General features: G+C 43.1%; 1 protein-coding gene across 1 annotated transcript in view; it reads left to right on the top strand.

The window, feature by feature from the left end:
- Nucleotides 1-22,979, top strand: part of TMC5 (transmembrane channel like 5) — a gene marked incomplete at both ends in the record, with an annotated part of 50,325 nt that overhangs the window by 5,658 nt on the left and 21,688 nt on the right. The window contains 7 exons of the mRNA XM_080830450.1: nt 2,557-2,646; nt 8,004-8,103; nt 12,867-12,954; nt 13,389-13,637; nt 17,723-17,874; nt 19,819-19,963; nt 21,476-21,631. Coding sequence (XP_080686576.1) covers nt 2,557-2,646; nt 8,004-8,103; nt 12,867-12,954; nt 13,389-13,637; nt 17,723-17,874; nt 19,819-19,963; nt 21,476-21,631 — 980 coding nt within the window. The remainder of the gene's footprint in view (nt 1-2,556; nt 2,647-8,003; nt 8,104-12,866; nt 12,955-13,388; nt 13,638-17,722; nt 17,875-19,818; nt 19,964-21,475; nt 21,632-22,979) is intronic.

Genomic DNA, 22,979 nt, shown 5'->3' with positions numbered 1-22,979 from the left:
GATCCCACCACTCTGGGATCATGACCTGAGCCAAAGGCAGACACTTAACCAACTGAGCCACCCAGGTGCCCCTGACTACTTATGCTAAAAAAAAAAAAAGTAGTTGAGTATGACTTCTTTTTCTGGACTCCTTTGTAGGACTGGGGTTGTAGCCCTTGGCAATCAATTGTCCGGGACTATGCCATCATTATAGACAATGTTCTCCTTAAGAGCCCATCTTTATCCATATATTCTTTAAACCTCTAGGTAATTTTCCTAGTGTCACAGTAGCTGGCCACAGCAGGTGCTTAAGTAGTGCTAAATGAATTAATAGCAATGACATTGGTAAGGATGTATCAGTTAGCTATTGCCACAGTAATGCTGCATAACAAACAGATGCAAAAACCCAGTGCTGTACAATAAAGAAGGATTTATTTCTCACTCGCACATGTGCAGGTTTGCTTGGGAGTTTGACGGAACGAGGCTGGGTGTGGCTGTTCTTGATCCCAGGTCATGGGTCCTATGTCTAGAGCCTAGTGTCCTTCTTGAACCACAAGGGAGCCACTTGGGGGCATTGTTGTTCCATGGCATAAGCCCGAAGTACTCAAAGTGGCAAGTAAAAACACACCATGTGTCTAAGGTTTTGACGTGGACCTGGCATATTGTCACTTAATGCCGTGTTCCATTGATAAAAGTCACATGACCAAGCCCAGTTTCAGGTGAGATGTCAGGGGATTGTGGTATGACATATGCTGAATAATAACTGATCTACCACAATAGTTAATATATATCAATAGGTTACTATGTTCCAGGATTACTTTAAGCAGTTTGCATGTGTTAACTGATGAGATTCCCTCAACAATGCTACGTGAAGTTCCCATCATTTTTCCTGTTTTAGAGACTATAATATAGTAGCTCAGAGAGGTTAGGTAACATGCCAGAGGGCATCAGCAAGTAACAAAGTTGGGAACTGATCCCCAGCAAGAAGTTCAGAACTTCTTGCAATGTAATTTTGTGCATGGTTCACATCAAACTGTGTTCCATTTTCTCAGTTGCAGAGTTTAGCTTTTAATGTTTACTGTAGGTGGAATAAAAATATACTGAAATATGACACTGTTGTGTAAATGCTAAGAATAGACTCTGTCCCTAAGAAAATCATGCCATCTTTCAAATTTATTCATGCATTACCATAACATGTTAGAAATAGAAGGAACTTCTGTGATCATCTAGACAAGTTTTTTCTTTTCTTCATTTTTTTTGTTTTAATTTTTTTTTGAACAGTTTTAGGTTCACAGTAAAATTGAGGGAGAGGAAGGTACAGAGATTTCCTATACAACTCCCTTCGCCCACACAGCAGAGACTCTCCCATTATCAACATCTGCCACCAGAATGATACACGTCGTACAATTGATGGACCTACATGGACACATTATTTCATCTTGAGTCTGTAGTTTACATCAGAGCTCACTCTTGGTGCTATAAATTCTGTGAGTTCGAACAAATGTATAATAACATGTATCACCCTTACGGTATCATACAGAAGAGTTTCAGTGCCCTAAATGTTCTCTGCTCAACCCCCTAGATAAGTATTTTCCAAACTTGAGTTGTAGCTCGTTAACAAGTTGTGAAATTAATTCTGAAAAATGAGATAGAAAAGAATGGAATGGGGGCGCCTGGGTGGCTCAGTCGGTAAGCAACCGATTCTTGATTTTAGCTCAGATCTTGGTCTCAGGGTTTTGAGTTCAAGTCCTGCATTGTGCTGCTGGGCACGGAGTGTACTTAAAAAAAAAAAAAAGGAATGGAATAGGATAAGAATATATCAGATCCTTTTATGTAGTCAAGCAAAGTATTGTTAGTGAAACTTGTTTTTCAGTTATATATGTGTAGGTATATTCTGGATCTTAGTATAATAATTTTTAAATTTTTATCAAGTTTTAAATTTTAATTCCAGTGTAGTTAATATTCTAGAATTATAGCATTATATTACTTTCAGATGTACCATACAGTGATTCAGCAATTCCGTACATTACTCAGTGCTCATTGTGATAAATATACTCTTAATTCCCATCACCTGTTTCACCCGTTCCCCCACTCAACTCCCATCATCCATCTAACCATCAGTGTGTTCTCTATTGTTCAGGGTCTGTTTCTTAGTTTGTCTCTCTCTCTCTCTTATTTTCCTTTGCTCATTTGTTTTGTTTCTTAAATTCCATATATGAGTGAGATCATATGGTATTTCTCTTTCTCTAATTGACTTATTTCACTTGGCATTATAGCCTCTAGCTCCATCCATGTCATTGCAAATGGCAAGATTTCATTCTTTTTATGGCTGAGTAGTATTCCCTTGTAACAATTATTTTTAACCATGGCTTATACTTAAATGAAAACCATCAATTGAAGCTGTTTGTACTTAATTGCATTGTTTCCATATTTATGTCCTGTTTTCCATCCAGGCACTCAGTCATCAGTCTGTTAGGACTTTGAGGTCAAGGTTGAGGTCTTACTGACTGTTAGTTGTGCAGTAATGTCTAATATGGTGGGATTAATTGGTGATGTCTCCTGCCTCTTCGTTTCCAGTGAACCCTGCTTATGTGAGTGAAAGTAGCCCCCACCCAGTTTATGGAAGCCCACCATTGTCTGGAAGCGACTGGCACAAGTCACCCCAAGGTAAGGCTTAAATAGATGGTATTAAAAAAAAAAATCAGCTCTAGAGAGGAATGTGTTCAAGACAATACAGACATCACTATTTCCTTTTGACCTCCGGTGTGGTAACTGAAGCAGTACTTGCTTAATTTACCATACCAGGGGTGTCTTTTAGATATGCAGAGTTTTTTCTCTCCTGGATATCAAGGTGTCTTCACCAGACTCTTCTGGTTTCATATGACAGAAACCCAACTCACATGGGCCCAAGGTGAAATGTACTGGCTTGTGTGGTGGGAAGGACAGGGGGAAGCAAAGAGTTGAAGGTAGAGTTACCTTGCAGATAAATACCTAGTACAGAGCTTGGGACCTAGTAGGTGCTCAGAGATATTTGTTGAATTAATTTGTGAAAGAGTTACAGGAACAAAGTCCTCTGAGTTTGCATTAATCAGAATTTTTCTGAATAATCGTAGAATTATGATGATGTTGGGATCTAGGAGCGGTAGGACCAGAGAAAGACAGAATGCTGTGAAATCAGTTAGGAGGCTCTGTAAGGATCACTGTGTGGGGTGATGAAGGTCTGATCAGAGGTAGAGACGGAGAGATAAAAAGGAAGCAAAAGAGGAGAGGGGCCAGGGAACACTCAAACTTGGAGGCAAATCTATGAACAACAAGGACTAAACCAACTGATGGGATCCTCTATACAATAGTGCAAACGAGGGGCCTCATGACCTAAAACCATGTCTCACCTTCTGAAATTGTAGCCGATATGACAGCCTTTTGCCTCATTCTTTTTTTTTTTTTTAAGTTTTATTTATTTATTTAAGAGAAAGAGAGAGAGAGGAGGAGGGGCAGTGTGAGAGAGAGAGAATCTTAAGCAGACTCCACACTGAGCGCAGAGCCTGACATGGACCTTGATCCCCTGACCCTGAGATCATGAGCTGAGCTGAAATCAAGAGTTGGAGGCTTAACTGACTGAACCACCCAGGTGCCCCTAGCATCATTCTTTAAGAGCCTTCTCAAGGAGAGAGGTATATCTTCTACAAGGGTTGGGTATTCCTATGTGGGAGGGAAAACCATGGACGTATAAATGATCACATTCTCTCTTTGGTTCCCACTAGAGCAGAAAATGGTTTTAACTATTGAGGAAAGGAAATGGCTTTTTACTTCATTGGACTGCTCTATCTAGCCAGCCTGAGGTTGGTAAAAGGAGAGTCCCAGAAGTCAGAGAGGATTAAAGAAATACAGGACCCAAGATGAATCTGGTTTTCTTCACCATTTTGCTTTGCATTGGTTTGGATTCTCAAACCACACACAATTAGCTGGTGGACAGCCTCCTGGTAAAATGGATGGATTTGCATGGATTATGCTATATACCTATGAAGCACCTGGCACATGGCAGGTACTCATAAATATTCATGTATTTATGAATGAATAAATGATACATCAACATCTCGTTACAGGAAGGGGCCGGGGTGAAGTGATTAAGAGGCCCTGCTTTGGGTCCAGACAGACCTGGGTTTGACTCTCAGCTCTGCTACTTGCTGGTTTTGTGACTTTAGGCAAATTGACCTTTTTGGGCCTCAGTTTTCTTAGCTGCAAAATCGGGTTTATTTTGTACATGCTGCATAGGGTGATTATGAAAATTAAGTTATATACTCTAAAGTACTTGGCCTGTAGTAATGGCAGACATTGTTACTATTAATTATCACTGGTGGGGAGAAGGAGGAGCGCCCTCGTCCAATCCTGCCATTTAGTGAGAGTGTGATGAGAATCAAGGTCAAATAATTTTTGGGTACCTCAGTTTCCCCAACTATTAAATAAATGACATGGCTGAGGCGATTTCCAAATCAGGTCTGTTGGGTAGGAATTGTGTTCAGGTGCCTGGTACTGAAATAGGATGGCTTCACAATAGAGGGATTTATTTTTCTCACGTAACAAGGAGTATGATCAGAGGGGTTCACTGTTGGTATGGCAGCTCTGCCCAAGATGCTGTCAGGACTGAGCTCCTTCTTAGCTTCTTTCTCCACCATCCCTTGCAGCTGAATGTGTGTCTTCTTGTTTTCAAAATGGCAGCCTCTGGTGAGGAAGAAGGAGAAATGGTGAAGAGCAAAAAGTGGAACCAGGCCGACTGTCATTCTGGAAGCATTCCGGGAAGCTCTGTTTCTCATTGACCAGAATGGTGGGGTTACAGGTCCATCTTTAGCCACAAAAGAAGCTAGGAGAATTTTAGCTGAGGCTAGTGCCTACAGAGGAAAGGAATCTTCTGGGGGTATAAGAAAAATGAAGAGTGGATATGGGGGTAGACAAGTGGCAGGGGGGGCTACCCAAGGCAGTCAGGAGATAATAATTATATTACTATAAACCCACCTGGGTTTATATACGCATGTAAAATTATAAATATAAGTTTTAGGCCAGAGGCACCAAATTAAAAGGAAAATCTTGCCCTTTGATTATGAGTCATTTAGAAGAATCTCTGCCTTCTGTTTCTAGAACCCTATTGTCTTTAATGAAGGGTTCTGTTTCCAACTTCTTACCTAGCTACTAAGACAGAGGTCCCGCAGGAAAACACATCTCTTCATGAGGAGACTCCTCTGGTGTCGATGTGGGGAGTTCTGTTGTGATTTGTATAGGGCTGGTTTTGGCAATCTCATCCTGGCCTTTTAAAAAAATGTGAATGGGGCCTCCCTCTGTGATTGTCATCAGTTTTCCTGGCGGCTCCCAACAATGCCAGTGTGACTGCTCTGTGAGGTCTTTGGAAGGCCACTCCGGTGGAGAACAAGGCTGGGAGGAGACAAGAGATGCTGTCTGATGACCAAGTGAACGAAATCATCATCGAGGTTGAGAATGTTCCATCTGGGGTTGTTCCAGAAAAGGCGTTGGTGAACTCAAGCTTCGGCATGGTCTCATCCATTTCTGACACTGATGTGACAGACTCTCAGAGTTTCAGCCGCCCACAGGACAAAAAGAGCAAGCAGTTGTTGCGGTTTTCAACATCTTTGAATGAGTCATTTTCTCAGACACTTCATAGCCCAGGAAGTGTGGGCATAGACACGTCTCGTACTTCACATGAAAACATCCAAGGTAGTGAGACCCTGGGAGAAAGGAGTTAGGAAGAGAACAAGGAAGGCTTCCAAGTTGTCTACAGGATTATTTAGTTTTAAGACATCAAGTAGGTTGAAGTTTGGGAGATGATCTAAGGATATGACAGACTCAGGAAGGGGTCACTTTGGGAGCATCTAACTCCTAAAAGGAGTTTACCTGGATCAAGCTTACTCTCTGTGCCCAGCACTCAGCCAAACACTTCCTCTTTGTTATCCTTTGAATTCAGTTTGACTTATTCCCCACACTTCGAGAGGTAGGCTCATTTGTGACTTCCATGTGCTTGATGAGTAAGTTAAATGACCTGGCAGAACCAGGGCTCAAATGCAGGTCTGCCTGGTTCCCAAGCCTGACGCTTCAACCACTGTCTTGCTTTGGTCCAGTTCCAACCCCCACTTTGGATGGCAACACAGGATGGCCTTTATTGCCAAGTCCGCCATGAAACCAGGTCTTCACTGACACCACCTCCCTGCCTTCCTGTTCCTGGGACCAAACAGTGGTTCCTTGGCTGCTGTTTCTGTTCCAGCCCATCATACTCCAGACATAAAGTCCAGCCTCTCTCAGTGATTTCTAGGAAGGAAAAAAAAATCCATCCACACTAAAGCATTTTGTGGGGTTGGGCCATTTATTGAAAATTGGGGTGTCTCCTCTCATGCTACTGACTCCCCACATCTCCCTGTTCTTCCTCCTCCTCCTTGTCCTTTCTTCCTCTCTGTTTAGCTGCCCTTTCCTTTCTGGAGAGACACAGATTTATTGTCTTCAGCAGAGTGAGTTGGTGGCTCTCTTTTGGGGATTTCCTTTTCACCTCAACTAGGTCAAACGGAGAGGTCCGCTCAATAACTCAACCAGGGAGCCACCCCGCTCTCTCTGTTGTTGCCCCCGTCAGCCCTCCAGTTGGCTTCCTCCTCATTACAAGATGGTGGCTGCCATTCCAGGCTTCACAGGTGGCCACAACAACATCCAGAGCAAGAAGGATCTCTCTTTTTCTTGGAGTTTTTGTGTGGCTTTTTCAGTTTTTCTTTTTTGAGAAAGAAGAAACCTTTTCCAGGAAACTCCTCAGCAGATCACCCATCCCAGAACATTAGCCAACATCTCGTCACCTGCTCGTGCTTAAATCAGTCACCTGCGAGGTTCAGCTTGGACTCATGGGGCTCACCCCCTGTGTCTGAAGATGGGTCCCACCCTGCAGAAGCTCAGGGCCTTGAGAAGGAGGGGGTAGATTCCTAAACAAAATCAGGGTTCTATTAAAAAGGAGAAGTTACTGGGGTAGGTGACCTACAGTATCTGCCATGCTGAGTGAAGATGTGTAGATGAGTTATTGGGAGAGGATGGGGAAGTCATTCTAGGGGCTGGAAGAGCATATGACAACAGTCAAGAAATATAAAGAAGGTGCCAGGGCCTGGAGTGTGGGGGTCAAGAGAAAGTGATTTAGACATTCAAGTAGGGGAGGAGAGTGAGCTTGACCAGACAGGCAGGGGCTTGTGCCTTCGCTGAATGCTTCTTGTCAGAAAAAAAAAATATATATCAAGTTGGAATTGGGTACAAACATTATCATTTGCTTTGGCTTTGAGGTTAAAAAATCACTACCTTGGGGCGCCTTAGTGGCTTAGTCGGTTAAGCATCCGACTCTTGATCTCAGCTCAGGTCTTGACCTTGGGGTTGTGAGTTCAAGCCCTGCATTGAGCTCCATGCCCACCTTAAAAAAAAAAAAAGCCAAGCAAACCACCTTGTCTTGTTTTCACTTGTGGCTTGGGGATCGCTGAGTCCATATAATTATTCTCTCCTTGTGCTCTTATAAAAACATGCTCAGGGGCACTTGGCTGGCTCATTTAGTTAAGCATCTGCCTTCAGCCCGGTCATGATTCCGGAGTCCCCTGATCAAGCCCCATGTCCTGCTCCTGGCTCAGTGGGGAGTCTGCTTCTCCCATTGCCCTTCCCCCAACTCATGTGCTTGCTCTCTTTCTTTCAAATAAATAAAATTTTTAAAAAAGCTTGAGTCAGTGCCATATTTTTTTAAAGAAGATTTTATTTATTTATTTGACAGAGAGGTACAGTGAGAAAGGAAACACAGCAGGGGAGCAGCAGAGGGAGAGGGAGAAGCAGGCTTCTCACTGAGCAGGGAGTCCAGGGTGGGACTCGATCCCAGGACGCTGGGATCATGACCTGAGCCCAAGGCAGACGCTTAATGACTGAGCCACCCAGGTGCCCCAGAGCCATATTTTTAAAATGTTGATATTCTGTGAAAGGAAACAAAATCAAATTCCATTTATTTTCCTCCACAGGACAGAAGTTAATCGCATCTCTCATACCAATGACATCTAGAGACAGAATTAAAGCCATCAAGAATCAGCCGAGAACCATGGAAGAGAAAAGGAACCTTAAGTATGGATCCAAAGCTTTTCTTCTTAACCAGATTTCAAATGAATTTCAGTCTTCTACTTGTGTCCCATCTCAGAAAGATAAAGAACAAGGGCTCATGGGTGATGCATTCAGTTGGGTATCCAGCTCCTGGTTTTGGCCCAGGTTGTGATCTCGGCATTGTGAGATTGAGCCCCGCATCAGGCTCAGCTCGGAGTCTGCTTGAGAATTTCTCCCTCTCCCTCTGCTCCTCCCGCTCAGGCTCTCTCTTTCTCTTTCGAATCAATAAATAAATCTTAAAGAAAAAGAAAATAAGAAATATATGAATGCAAAAGAAGCTATAATCTTCCTACAGAAGAATTCCAAATTACATAGACGCTCCTCTTTCCTCTCACCTGGAGTGTGGGCTGTGCTTAATGATGTGCTTTTAAAGGATGGGGCATGGGAAGTGAGGGAGAGTAACTTTCTAGGGATGTGGTCTGGCCAATACTCCCTTGACCAGGTGATCAGGTTAGCATCCCCAGAGATCTGTGGTTAGAAGAGCACATCCCCTCTGTGGTACTCCTAAAGACCACAACCCCAGTATCACCAGAGAAAAAGATCAGGTAAACCCCAGTGGAGGGGCATTCTACAGAATACCTGACCAGCACTCCTCAAAATTGTCAAGACCATCAAAAATAAGGGAAGTCGGAAAAATAGTCCCAGGCTAGAGGATTCTAAAGAGACATAACAACTAAATGGAATGTGGGATGGGATCCTGGAATAGAACATGGCATTAGTGGAAAAACGAGTGAAATCAGAATAGTATAGAGTTTAGGTACTGGCATATGCGCTAATGTTGATTTTTTAGTTTCGACAACTACCATGGAAATGCCAGATGTTGGGGTGCCTGGGTGGCTCAGTGGCCTGGGCATCCAACTCTTGATTTCAGCTCAGGTCGTGGTCTCAGGGTTGTGAGATTGAGCCCCACGTTGGGCTCTGCACTGAGCATGGACCCTGCCTAAGGTTCTCTCTCGCCCTCTTCCTCTGCTATTCCCCCTTCCCTCTCTTAAAAAAAAAAAAAAAAAAAGAAATGTAAGATATTAATAGGAGAAAATGGTGAATAGTGTATAGGAATTTTCTATACTGTTTTTGCAACATTTTTGTAAATCTCAAATACTCTAAAATTAAAAGTTTACTGGAAAGAACAGAAGGAAAAAACAAAGTCCAGAGAGGCTTTCTAAGGGCAGGAATTTAAAAAAAAAAAAAGTGAAAGAATGAGGGCTGTTTTAGCCATCAGACTTCACATTTACTGTTCCTCATCCTTTTTCTTTTGCCATTTGTACTCTTGGCAATAACTACTGGAGTGGATGCAATAATTGCTAATAAATAATTCAATGATGCAATTGTTCTGGGGCTGCTAAGATAACTTACAAAGTCTGACAGGGGAGGTGGATTTGTCAACAAGTAACTTACACATGAGAAAAAGGAAATCAGGCCAAATCAAGGTAGAAGAGACTGCGGTGACAGGGCTCACTGGAGCAGTGCAGGCTGCTTGGGTGAAGCAGGAGGGCATGTGAGCCGAGCCTTGGAAGACAGTGATGTGGGGGTGGGCGTTTGGGTGGACAAAGAAAACCAGAAAAGCACCAGAGCAAAGTATATGCTATGGATTCATGGAAGGGTAAAGAAGTCAGCTGTGGCTGATCTTTCTTTCTTTTTTTTTTTAATTTTTTTAAATTAAATTTTTAATTTATTTTCAGCGTAACAGTATTCACTGTTTTTTCACCACACCCAGTGCTCCATGCAATCTGTGCCCTCCCTAATACCCACCACCTGGTTCCCCCAACCTGCCACCCCCCGCCCCTTCAAAACCCTCAGGTTGTTTTTCAGAGCCCATAGTCTCTCATGGTTCACCTCCCCTTCCAATTTCCCTCAACTCCCTTCTCCTCTCCATCTACCCTTGTCCTCGATATTGTTTGTTATGCTCCACAAATAAGTGAAACCATATGATACTTGACTCTCTCTGTTTGACTTATTTCACTCAGCATAATCTCTTCCAGTCCCGTCCATGTTGCTACAAATGGGTATTCGTCCTTTCTGATGGAGGCATAATACTCCATAGTGTATATGGACCACATCTTCCTTATCCATTCATCCGTTGAAGGGCATCTTGGTTCTTTCCACAGTTTGGCGACCGTGGCCATTGCTGCTATAAACATTGGGGTACAGATGGCCCTTCTTTTCACAACATCTGTATCTTTGGGGTAAATACCCAGTAGTGCAATTGCAGGGTCATAGGGAAGCTCTATTTTTAATTTCCTGAGGAATCTCCACACTGTTCTCCAAAGTGGCTGCACCAGTTTGCATTCCCACCAACAGTGTAAGAGGGTTCCCCTTTCTCCACATCCTCTCCAACACACGTTGTTTCCTGTCTTGCTAATTTTGGCCATTCTAACTGGTGTAAGGTGGTATCTCAATGTGGTTTTGATTTGAATCTCCCTGATGGCTAGTGATGATGAACATTTTTTCATGTGTCTGGTAGCCATTTGTATGTCTTCATTGGAGAAGTGTCTGTTCATATCTTCTGCCCATTTTTTAATATGATTGTCTGTTTTGTGTGTGTTGAGTTTGAGGAGTTCTTTATAGATCCTGGATATCAACCTTTTGTCTGTACTGTCATTTGCAAATATCTTCTCCCATTCCGTGGGTTGCCTCTTTGTTTTGTTGACTGTTTCTTTTGCTGTGCAGAAGCTTTTGATCTTGATGAAGTCCCAAAAGTTCATTTTCGCTTTTGTTTCTTTCATCTTTGGAGACATATCTTGAAAGAAGTTGCTGTGGCTGATATCAAAGAGGTTACTGCCTATGTTCTCCTCGAGGATTCTGATGGATTCCTGTCTCACGTTGAGGTCTTTTATCCATTTCGAGTTTATCTTTGTGTACGGTGTAAGAGAATGGTCGAGTTTCATTCTTCTACATATAGCTGTCCAGTTTTCCCAGCACCATTTATTGAAGAGACTGTCTTTTTTCCACTGGATATTTTTTCCTGTTTTGTTGAAGATTATTTGACGATAGAGTTGAGGGACCAAGAGAAGAGAGAAGAACCACATGATCCTCTCAGTTGACAAAATCCAGCATCCGTTCCTGATTAAAACGCTTCAAAGTATAGGGATAGAGGGAACATTCCTGAACTTCATAAAATCTATCTATGAAAGACCCACAGCAAATATCATCCTCAATGGGAAAAAGCTTGCAGCCTTCCCGTTGAGATCAGGAACACGACAAGGATGCCCACTCTCACCACTCTTGTTCAACATAGTATTAGAAGTCCTAGCAACAGCAATCAGACAACAAAGAGAAATAAAAGGTATCCAAATTGGCAAGGAAGAAGTCAAACTCTCTCTCTTCGCAGATGACATGATTCTTTATATGGAAAACCCGAAAGACTCCACCCCCAAACTACTAGAACTCATACAGCAATTCAGTAATGTGGCAGGATACAAAGTCAATGTCCAGAAATCAGTGGCTTTCTTATACACTAACAATGAAAATACAGAAAGGCAAATTAGAGAATTGATTCCATTTACTATAGCACCAAGAACCATAAGATACCTCGGAATAAACCTAACCAAAGAGGTTAAAGATCTGTACTCGAGGAACTACAGAACACTCATGAAAGAAGTTGAAGAAGACACAAAAAGATGGAAGACCATTCCATGCTCTTGGATCGGAAGAATAAACATCGTTAAAATGTCTATACTGCCCAGAGCAATCTATACTTTTAATGCCATTCTGATCAAAATTCCACCAGTATTTTTCAAAGAGCTGGAGCAAATAATCCTAAAATTTGTATGGAATCAGAAGAGACCCCGAATTGCTAAGGAAATGTTGAAAAACAAAAATAAAACTGGCGGCATCACGTTACCTGATTTCAAGCTTTACTACAAAGCTGTGATCACCAAGACAGCATGGTACTGGCATAAAAACAGACACATGGACCAGTGGAACAGAGTAGAGAGCCCAGATGTGGCTGATCTTTCTGAAAACACTCTTCCATTTCAAACTCTGCATGGCTGCCTCTGTCAGAGGGTAGGGGCCTTATGAGGGGCCCAGGGACTTTACAGCAGGATTTTTCAACCCCAGTATGACCAACATTGGGGACTGGATCATTCTCTGTTGTGGGGTTCTGTCCAGCTCATTGTAGGGGGTTGAACATATCCCTGGCTTCTACCCATCAGGTGTTGGTAGCAAACCTCTCTCCCCTAGAGTTTGACAACCATAAATGTCTCCAGACTTTGCCAAATGTCCACTGGGGGTCAAAATCTCCCCAGGCTGAGGACCACTGACTCATAGGTCCCCTCCCCCTGCAATGGTTATCACTCAAAACCTTCTTCCTTCCCCATGCTCATTCCATTTTAGCCATCCCAGCCTCCTTGGGGGCCCAGGTTGGCTGTTCCCTATGCACACAGCAATCCCTTATCCATGCCATTAACCCCGCCCCTCCTTAAAGACTTTGCTTTTGCTTGAATATTGTGCTATTTCAAATTACAGCACAGTCCACATTCCAGGATTTCCAATTTCCTTACTTGCTCTGTTTTCTTTTTTCTTTTCCATAGTACACCTTTTATTTATTGTTTATTGTCTTTCTCTTCCAACTAGGAGAGATGTCTGTTCCACAAGCCAGGGAAATCATTCTCTTTTGTCTCACTACCTGGGTTGTGCCTACCACATCACAGGCACTCCGTAAATATTTTGGGAACAAAATCATCATAGCAAGGGTGTCTCTCCCTTTCTTCTGGTGTTCCCCACAGGAAAATCGTTGACAAGGAGAAAAGTAAGCAGTCCCGTCGTATGCTTGAGGTCAACTGCTGTGCCCAGTGTCTAAACTCCATTTCACGGGTAAGAAGCCTCTATTGCAGTCAATAAAATGGGCATCACAAGAGGTTAAAAACAGGAAAGTGGCAGAGTGGGGATGGAAAGGATCCAAGGGGAAGAGAAACCGAAGTTCAGTGCTCTTTCATTGAAAGCCACAGAAATTGGGTCAGTCTAGGTACAGAGAAACCAGGTGGGGATGCAGAGGTCTAAGAGGTTGCTGAGTTATTTGGACAGCTGAGCTACTGTGTCACCTTCGACAGCAAACCTGGGACGTAATAATAGCACTCACCTTGAAGAGTGGTCCCGCAGATTCAATGAGATCATTTTTGTAAGCATACGTAGTGCATGCCTGGCTTGTTACAATTCTCTAGACACAGTGGCCGTCTTTGCTCTTGCGGGACCTGCTCAGGTGTTTGTTGAGGGAATGTCAAGCCTCCTGCTTGGTGTCCCTTCCCCAGGCTTACCGGAGATCTAAGAACAGCCTGTCAGAGCTGCTCGATTCCATCAGCCTGTGGCAGAAGACGCTCAAGGTCATCGGAGGCAAGTTTGGAACCAGCGTCCTTTCCTATTTTAACTTTCTGAGGTGGCTTTTGAAGTTCAACATTTTCTCGTTCATTGTGACCTTCAGCTTTATCATAATCCCTCAGTTTACTGTGGCCGAGAAGAACACCCTCCAGTTCACCGGACTCGAGTTTTTCACAGGGGCGGTAAGTCCTTCATTTTGCCCACCCGGGGTTCACCCGCTGGGAATCCCCTGGACATACCTTGCTGGTCACCCTTCCAGACCTCTCACTTTGCCTGGGAGTCAAATGATACGGGAAGTGGGGATTTAGTTATTTATTTGTTTGTGGTTTTTGTTTGTTTGTTTTAAAGATTTATTTATTTATTTGAGAGAGAGAGAGAAGTGGGGGGAGGCACAGAGGGAGAGGGAGTGAGAGAATCTCAAGCAGACTCCCCGCTGAGCGCGAAACCCAACACAGAGCTGGATCCCAGGACCCTGAGATCATGACCTGAGCTGAAATCAAGAACAAGACACTTATCCGACAGAGCCACCTAGGTACCCTAAAAATGAGGCTTTAAGATCTTTTTTCCCCCAAAGTAACACATACACAACACAATAGTCTTTGTCTTTTTTTTTTTTTTTAAGATTTTATTATTTATTTGACAGAGAGAGAGAGACAGGGAGAGAGGGAGCACAAGCAGGGGGCGTGAGAGAGGGAGAAGCAGGCTTCCTGCTGAGTAGGGAGCCCAGTGCAGGGCTCGATCCCAGGACCCCGGGATCATGACCTGAGCCCAAGGCAGACGCTTTTTTTTTGTTTAACTTTAAACAAATTTTTATTACACAAAGGTTGTCACATAATTGGATATTTCTCTACTTTATACACAATTATTCTTACTCTCCACAAAAAGGCTGCTTCTTAACTTTTCATCTAGTGATGGCAAACACTAAAATCCTGATTTTAACAGAATAGTAGTAAAAATGCCTCAGTGATTTAAGTTGAAAGCAGTACATTGGTACATGGTTCTTGCACTCAGTTATCAATAATGTACAAATGTCTTTTTATTCAAAAATACAAAATAAATTATCTGTAGGCATGGACAATGACAACAATAAACCATTATATATTGTCAACTAAAACCAGTAACTGATGGTTATGGTGATTTTCTTAAACATCAGCCAGCCTTTTCATCAGTCATTTCCTTCAACTGACTTCTCTGGTTGAGGAGGACAGCCTTGTGCTTCCTCTCATGGTTCATTAATAATGCTAAAGCACTATTCTAGGAATCACAACATCGAAGGCAGGCACTTAATGACTGAGCCACCCAGGCGTCCCAACTTTCTGTCTTTAAAGGTAACCATGTAATAGTTTGTGTTGTTCACAATTTCCTTTCTGTGCACATACGCACATCCACATACAGACACACACACACATCTGCATCCCTTTGTTTTTTGACAAAAGGTGAATTAATCATATATACCACCTATGACTTGCTTTTTTTACCCACTCTATGGTAGACATCTCTTATTGGTGTTCATAGTGTTACCTCTTCTTTCTTATTTTTCTACAAAATACTGTGCTCCTTTTGAAAGATACCTACTGTGGAAGAGAGCAAACTAAGTGAAAGTCCATGTTAGCCTTTTCCCTTGTTTAATGCCTCAGCTCAGAGCATATCTTTGTCCACCCTTTTCTTTCTATATGGACATAGATATGTACATACAAACATATACAGTTAGATACTTAGGTCAATATGTAGGTAGATAGGTAAACATTAAAAAAAAAAAAAAGATGGGGAGCCTGGGTGGCTTAGTCGGTTCAGCCTCTGCCTTTGGCTCAGATCATGATCTTAGGGTCCTGGGATCGAGCCCCGCATCAGGCTCCCTGCTCAGCAGGGAGTTTGCTTCTCCCTCTGTCCCATCCCCTGTTTGTGCTCTCTCTCTCCCTCAAATAAATAAATAAAATCTTTTTTTTTTTTAAAGGTTTTATTTATTTATTTGACAGATCACAAGTAGGCAGAGAGGCAGGCAGAGAGAGAGACGGGGCAGGGAGGAAGCAGGCTCCCTGCTGAGCAGGGAGCCCGACGTGGGGCTCAATCCCAGGACCCCGAGACTACAACCCGAGCCGAAGGCAGAGGCTCCAACCCACTGAACCACCCAGGTGCCCCAAAATCTTTAAAAAATTTTTTAAAAAACAGGATACTGAGGTCTTACTTTGCAACATTTTTTGCTTCACTGTGTATCTTGAGCATCGATATAGGTCAGTGGTATCCTTTTTAACAGCAGCCATAATTTATTTACCCAGCTCTCTACTGAGAGATGTATGGCCCCTGCCTTGTGAGTCTACCTTCTAGAAGACATTTCTGCCATTGGTATTCTGTAGACCAGGAATCGACAAATTACAGCTGGGGGCCAATCTGGTCTGCCACCTGTTTCTACATTTTTAAATGGTTGAAAAAAAATCAAAACAAGGATAACACTTTGTGAAACATGAAAATTATACATGAAATTCAAATCTGTGCCCATAAATAAAGTTCCTCTAGAACATGGCCACATCCCTTTCTTTATGTGTCAGCAATGCCTTCCTACTATGGTGGCCAAGTGGAGTTATTACTGTAGCTGCCAAGCCAAAGAGGTTTACTCTCTAGCTCTTTTTTTTTTTTAAGATTTTATTTATTTGACAGAGAGAGATATCACAAGGAGTCAGAGAGGCAGGCACAGAGAGAGAGGGAAACAGGTTCCCTGCTGAGCAGAGAGCCCGATGTGGGGCTCGATCCCAGGACCCTGAGACTATGACCTGAGCCGAAGGCAGAGGCTTAACCCTCTGAGCCACCCAGGTGCCCCTACTCTCTAGCTCTTTACAGAAAAAATTTTCTGACTCTTGAAGTAGAATGTTGTAAGTTTACTTTTTAAATTTCTTCCATTTATCGGGGCACCTGGGTGGCTCAGTGGGTTAAAGCCTCTGCTTTCAGCTCGAATCCTGATCCCAGGGTCCTGGGATCGAGCCCCGTGTCGGACTCTCTGCTCTGCAGGGAGCCTGCTTCCTCCTCTCTCTCTGCCTGCCTCTCTGCCTACTTGTAATCTCTCTCTGTGTCAAATAAATAAATAAATAACATTTAAAAAATAAATAAATTTCTTCCATTTATCTTTTTAATTTCTTTTTCTGTTAAAAATTTTTCCTTGGGATAAATTCATTAAAGTGGAATTATTGTATACATTTCGTTTTCATTTTCCTCCTCATTATGATGTGCATGTGTGTATATATGGACAAGGAGTCCAACACAGGGGGCAGACTCACAACCCTGAGACTCAAGACCTCTGCTGAGCTCAGAGTCAGATACTTAAACGACTGAGCCACCCAGGTGCCCCTAATGCATATTTTTTACATTTGTATGTATGAAACATTTTATTATGAAAAATTTCAAACATATAGGAAAATAAGGAGTAGTAAGTAAACATTCATATACTCACTACCTAGATTTTTAAATTGTTAACATTTTTTCATACTGTTTTATCTTACTAGGTTTTGGAAGCATTTTACAGTAAATTACAGACATCAAGACATTTTACTTCAAATTTCTACAACATGCATCTCTGAAAAATAAAGATACTTTCTGCAGTCCTTACCCCTAGCAAAATTAAAAGTTGTTATCATCTAAAATCCAAACTATATTCAGATTTTTCCCAGCTGTGCCCAAAACATCTTTCCTAGCCTGGTCTTTCAGACCAGGATCTAGTTAAGGTCTATACTTTGCATTCGCTTGCCGTTTTCTCTGAATTCTCAGTTAATATAGAATGATCTCTCCAGACACAGCCCCCTTTTTTCTTGACATTGACTTGTTGCAGAAACCGGGCCAGTTGTCATGCAGACTTGTTTCCTATGGACTCCCTGCTTTGTTCCTCTGGTCCCTTATTTCCTGTAAATTGAAATTTAGACCTAATGGCTTGATTCCTTTCCTATTGAACATGTTTGACCATAATACTTAACAGATGACAGAGGCCCCTAATGCCTGGCTTTCCTGGTTTTCGTCATGATTTGCTTGATCACTGTTTCAAGTGGTGACAGCTGGGTCCCTCCATTGTAAGGAGGGTTTGAGAGTCCTTTCCAGCTTAAAAAGCCTTGTGATGAAATGTCTGCATTCTCAGAAGCCTTGGGTGCCCTTTCCCTGCAAACAAAATGTCTAAATTGACTGATGCAAGTTTCTTGCAGATGGGAGAGATGCACTGTGCTGACTGACCATAGTCATTGTTTTTTTCGGTTGACCCACCTGACCTAGGGTTTATTATCCCTTCCAGGGTTATTTTAGAAACACAGTGATGTACTATGGCTTTTACACCAATTCTACAATCCGGCACGGAAACGGTGGGGCATCCTACGACATGCAGCTGGCCTATCTCTTCACAATCGGAGCATGTTTGATCATCTGTTTTTTCAGTTTGCTATTCAGGTATAAGAGTGTCTGCATTTCTTGATTCTAAGCTTGGTTTAGATTTAGGTAAAATTCAAGAGACTCAAAGGTTACCCAGGAAACAGTTTCTCTGCAATTTCGACTTCCTGTTGCTGTCTGATCATTCTTGTTTTATTTGTTTTAAAAGATTTTATTTATTTATTTGACAGAGAGAGCACAAGTAGGCAGAGAGGCAGGCGGGGGTGGGGGGGGGAAGTAGGCTCCCCGCCAAGCAGAGAGCCCGATGTAGGGCTCGATCCCAGGATCCTGAGATCATGACCTAAGCCAAATGCAAAGGCTTAACTGACTGAGCCACCAAGGCACCCCTGATTGTTCCTGTTTTAAAACATAGACTATAAGTTTAGGTAAAGGAGGGAGGTTTTTGTGTGCTTTCAAAGAAATTGGTCAGTCTGAAAATCAGGATGCAGTGACCCAACTAGTTATATGGCAAGAAGGGCACGGAGGGACAATTGTCCCTTTGACAGCTGTCAGAGAGGAGGTACAGATGTTCAGCCTCTGTCTTCCATAACCGTCATGCACAGGCTGGGTGGCTTAAACACAGAAATGTGTTTCTCAAGTTCTGGAGGCTAGAAGTCTAAGGTCAAGGTGTTGGCGTGTTGGTTTCTTCTGAGGCCTCCGACCTTGGCATATGGACAGCTGCCTTCTCACTGTGACTTCACACAGTCTTTCCTCAATGAATGTCTGAGTCTTAATCTCCTCTTCCTGTAAGGACACCAATCATATTGGATGAGGGCCCACCGTGATGACCTCATTTTAATAAAATTATCTCTGTAAAGACCCGATTTCCAAATACTGTTGTTTCTGGGGTACTGGAGGTTAGGACTTCAACATATGAACTTTTAGGATATACAATTCAGCCCATAACAACCTCACTGCCAGCACTCTAACTCAAAAAATGAGATTTCGTTTTGTTCTATTTTATTCAAACTAGGAAATGTTTCTTAAGCTGCGGTTAAGTCAGTGGTGGCAAATTTTGGAGAGGTAGTGTCATTTTACTCAGCATTTTTTATGTGTCAGGCTCAGTGCTAAGTGCTTCCTGGGCTGATGTCACTGAGTCCTGCTGTCGTCACTGTGATAACAGCATCTGCTTTTATAAAGAGCTCACTATTCTAAACACTGCGTTGCCGCTCATGGTGGGCTGAACAGTGCCCTTCTGCCTCCCAAAGAGGTCAGGTCCTAATCCCCAGAAGCTGTGAATATGTTACCTTACCTGGCAAAGGGGACTTTGCAGATGTGACTAAATTAAGGATGTTAAAATGGGCCACTTAATCATAAGGGTCTTATAAGTGGGAGGCAGGAGGGTCAAGGTCAGAGAGGATGGAAGATACTGCTCTCTTGGCTTTGAAGTTGAGAGGGACCATAAGCCAAGGAATGCAGGCAGCCTCTAGAAGCTGGAAAAGTCAGAGGAACAGATTTTTCCCCAAAGCATCCATAAGGAACACAGCTCTGCTGACACCTTGAGTTTAGAACCATCTTCTAACTTTTGACTTCCAATAAGAGAATACATGTGTGTTGTTTTAAGCCACTAAGTTTGGGGCACTTTGGTGCAGCGACAAGCAGAAACTCATACAAAGCTCTGTGAATGGGGGTCCTGTTATTATTCCTATTACATAGATTTATTATATATATATGTATTATATATATATATCCTATTATATAGATATATTATATATATGAGGCTCATAGCAGTTGAAAGAACAAAGATCCCCCAAGTCGCCATCCAGGATAGTCAGCCAGGCTTTCTGATCTTAAAGCCAGCGCTCGTAACCATTATGTCTGTGATCTTATTGTCCCAGTAGAACCTGCCGCTAGCTCTTCCATGTTGCCTTTTGCTGTTAATGATCAGACTTTCCTTTGTTTAATTCCTGCATCCCCAGGGTCTGCTTCAATAACTCTGAGTATTTTCATTTCTGCCTTCCCCAGCATGGCCAGGTATTTCCGGAACAACTTCATCAACCCCCACCTTTACTCCAGAGGGATTGCTAAACTGATTTTCTGCTGGGACTTCACCGTCACTCACGAAAGAGCTGTCAAGCTGAAACAGAAGAATCTTAGCACTGAAATAAGGGTAAGGCAAGCTTGCTTTACACAACACCTTCCCATGGCCAACTTCCTTCAGTATGTCTGTAACTTTTCTTAAAGTAATAATGATTTTTTTTTGTGGTTCCTGAGCATGGCAGAAAAAAAAAAGGAAGAAAGAAAAGAAAAACAAACAAACAGAACCAAAAACACCTAAAAATATTCATAATGCTGGGGTGCCTGGGTGGTTCAGTGGTTGAGCGTCTGCCTTCGGCTCAGGTCATGATCCCGGGGTCCTGGGATTGAGCCCTGCATCGGGCTCCTTGCTTGGTGGGGAGCCTGCTTCTCCCTCTCCCACTCTCCCTGCTTGCGTTCCCTCTCTCGCTGTCTCTCTCTCTCTGTCAAATAAATAAATAAAATCTTAAAAAAAATTCATAATGCCCAGTGCTGGTAATGGTTTAGGGAAAGAACTTTTCACATGCTGTGGTAGCTCTGTAGTTGGTATAAGCTTCCTAGGGGGCAGCTGAGGGATTTATACCAAAATGTTAAGTGTAAATGCTTCTTGACCTCACAGTTCCAAGTTTAACACTTTTTTTCCAGTGGTTTTCAACTCAGGACAGTTTTGCCCCTCAGGGGACATGTGACAATATCTGGAGACTTGATTGTCACAGTGAGGGGGAGGGTGCTACTGGTGTCTATGGGTGGAGGCCAGGATGTTGCTAAACATCCTGCAATATACAGGAGAGTTGTCACAACATAGAATAATAGCTGAATATTTCACTGATGCTGAGGTTGAGAAATTCTGGTCTGTAGAGAAACATTTATTAAAAAGAAAGGGCGGGGAACCCATAAACAAACAAAAAACCCAAACACGAACTTAAAAAAAAAAAAGATGTATTTATTTATTTATTTATTTATTTGACAGAGATGGAGAGAGGGAACACAAGGCGGGGGGGTGGGAGAGGGAGAAGCAGGCTCCCTGCTGAGCGGGGAACCTGATGTGGGGCTCGATCCCAGGACCCTGGGATCATGACCTGAGCCAAAGGCAGATGCTTAATGACTGATCCACCCAGGCACCCCCCGAAACACAGACTCTTAAATACAGAGAACAAACTGGTGGTTGCCTGGATGGGGGGCGGGAGGCGGGCGGCGGCTTGGTGGTGGAAATGGGAGAAATAGGAAAAAAAAAAAAGAGCAAGCAGAATTTATAAGCAAGGGCTTTGATAAGAGGTTTGAAAATGCTAACTTCCTTGGTATAAATACCCAGCCTTATTTTTCAACAAAGAGTTTCATGACTTGAAAGAACTTTCCTCAAGACAACTGTCCTAATCTGTTGGTGCCTTCTGTTCCTGAAAGGTGTTTGACACCCTGATGGGGATTCTTGGTCCATTTGAGATTTTTCCCATGGGTCTCTCATAATCCATGTCCAACATGAACTTTCCCCTTTCTTCTGTGGCTCTGGGGTGGGTTTATGTCTCAGAGTGCCAAAGATTCACCTGGAGAATCTTTGCTAACAGTGGAGAGGGTCCTGTGGGCCCGCTTGACTTCGTTGTGCTTGTAGGAAAACCTGTCAGAAATCCGTCAGGAGAATGTCAAGTTAACGCTCAATCAGCAGCTGATCCGCTTCTCTGCTCACCTGGCGGCCTGGGTTGTGTCTACTGGAGTGGCGGTTGCCTGCTGTGTCGCTGTTTACTACCTGGCTGAGAACAACTCAGAGGTAACCACAGGGGCAGAAGCCCCAAAGTCCAGAGCACAGAACCAGGTGAAGGGATGGGATGCTGGAGGGGAGAGCAGGAGAAGGCTGCTGCTCACACCAGACCCCGTGGCCAGCAGCATTGACATCAGGTGGAAGCTTGTGAAAAATTGCAGAATCTTGGGTCCCTCCTTGGCCCATGGACTCAGAATCCATCTTTACCATGTCCCCAGGTGATGTGTGTGCACACCTCAGAGCTAGAAGCTCTGGGCTAGTGGAGAGATGGGCACTTGGACCACAGACCTGGGATTTGGGGTTTCTAATAAAAATGTGCTTCCCACTGCCCCTGGCCCTGAGTAGATACTCAGGAAGTATTGTGATCTGATGGACTTTTGTGAATGAGTTAACCTTTCTGAACCCTGTATTCCTCACTTGCAAAAAACAGGAATGATGGTACGTGGTTTTGTGGGTTGTGTGGTCAGGACCAGAGAAGAGTTAGGTGAAGAGTCTACTTAGTGTCCAATACTGTGGGTGATGAAAGATGTTTGCTTTTTTCTTTATTTCCTAATGATATGAACTTGGAGACTAATTAGCTGGGTGATCTGGGCAAAGTACTGTTTTTCTGTAGGTTTTGACTTTCAGATCCCCTCGAAAAGGGGCTCATTGTAGCCAGTTTGCTGACTTCTAGAATTGTGGTACAGGTGGGTCTGATTATGTCACTTTCTTTATTGGCTTCCTCGTGCCCTCAATATAAAAATCTATCCTCCATGGCACGATTGACAGAACTTATATGATCTGACCCCGCCTATATCTCCAGTCTCAACACCCCACAACTACCCATATTCTACACACCAGCACTCAATACCGAACTGAACACACTTCCCTGAACACACCATGCCTTTCCTTATCTCGAGATGGGAAACATGCAGTTCATTCTCCACCCCATCTCCCCTAATTCCCTTATCTGGCAAACTCCTCCTCCTCTAGACCTCAGCACAGTCATTTCCTCACCAGCACCACTCTCACTGGACTGAGTTGGGTATTCCTCCTATCCCTGTGCCCTTCTCGTGTAGTATTGAAAACACCTGTTTATACATCTGTCTTTAAAAGATAGTATTGGGGCTTTTAGGCCCAATACCTCGTACGTAGTAGATGCTCAGCCAAATGGGTGAATAAGTAAAGGAGAAGCCAGCAAGAAATTGGATGTGGGATTATATAAATCTAAGGCTTTGTCATCAACCATACTAAGGTGTGCCCTGAAAGAGGGGAAATTAAGTCTCAGTGCTTAAGGCCTTAGCAATGCCCTACTTAGGATGTGACCAGGTAGCTGTAGGCATAAACAAGACTATTGAGTTTCTTCTTCACCTGGAAG

This window comes from Martes martes, assembly GCF_963455335.1.
Source record: "Martes martes genome assembly, chromosome: 18".
NCBI classification, from domain to species: domain Eukaryota; kingdom Metazoa; phylum Chordata; class Mammalia; order Carnivora; family Mustelidae; genus Martes; species Martes martes.
The sequence above is the reverse complement of the archived record's forward strand: the minus strand, read 5'-3'. Positions and strand labels throughout refer to the sequence as shown.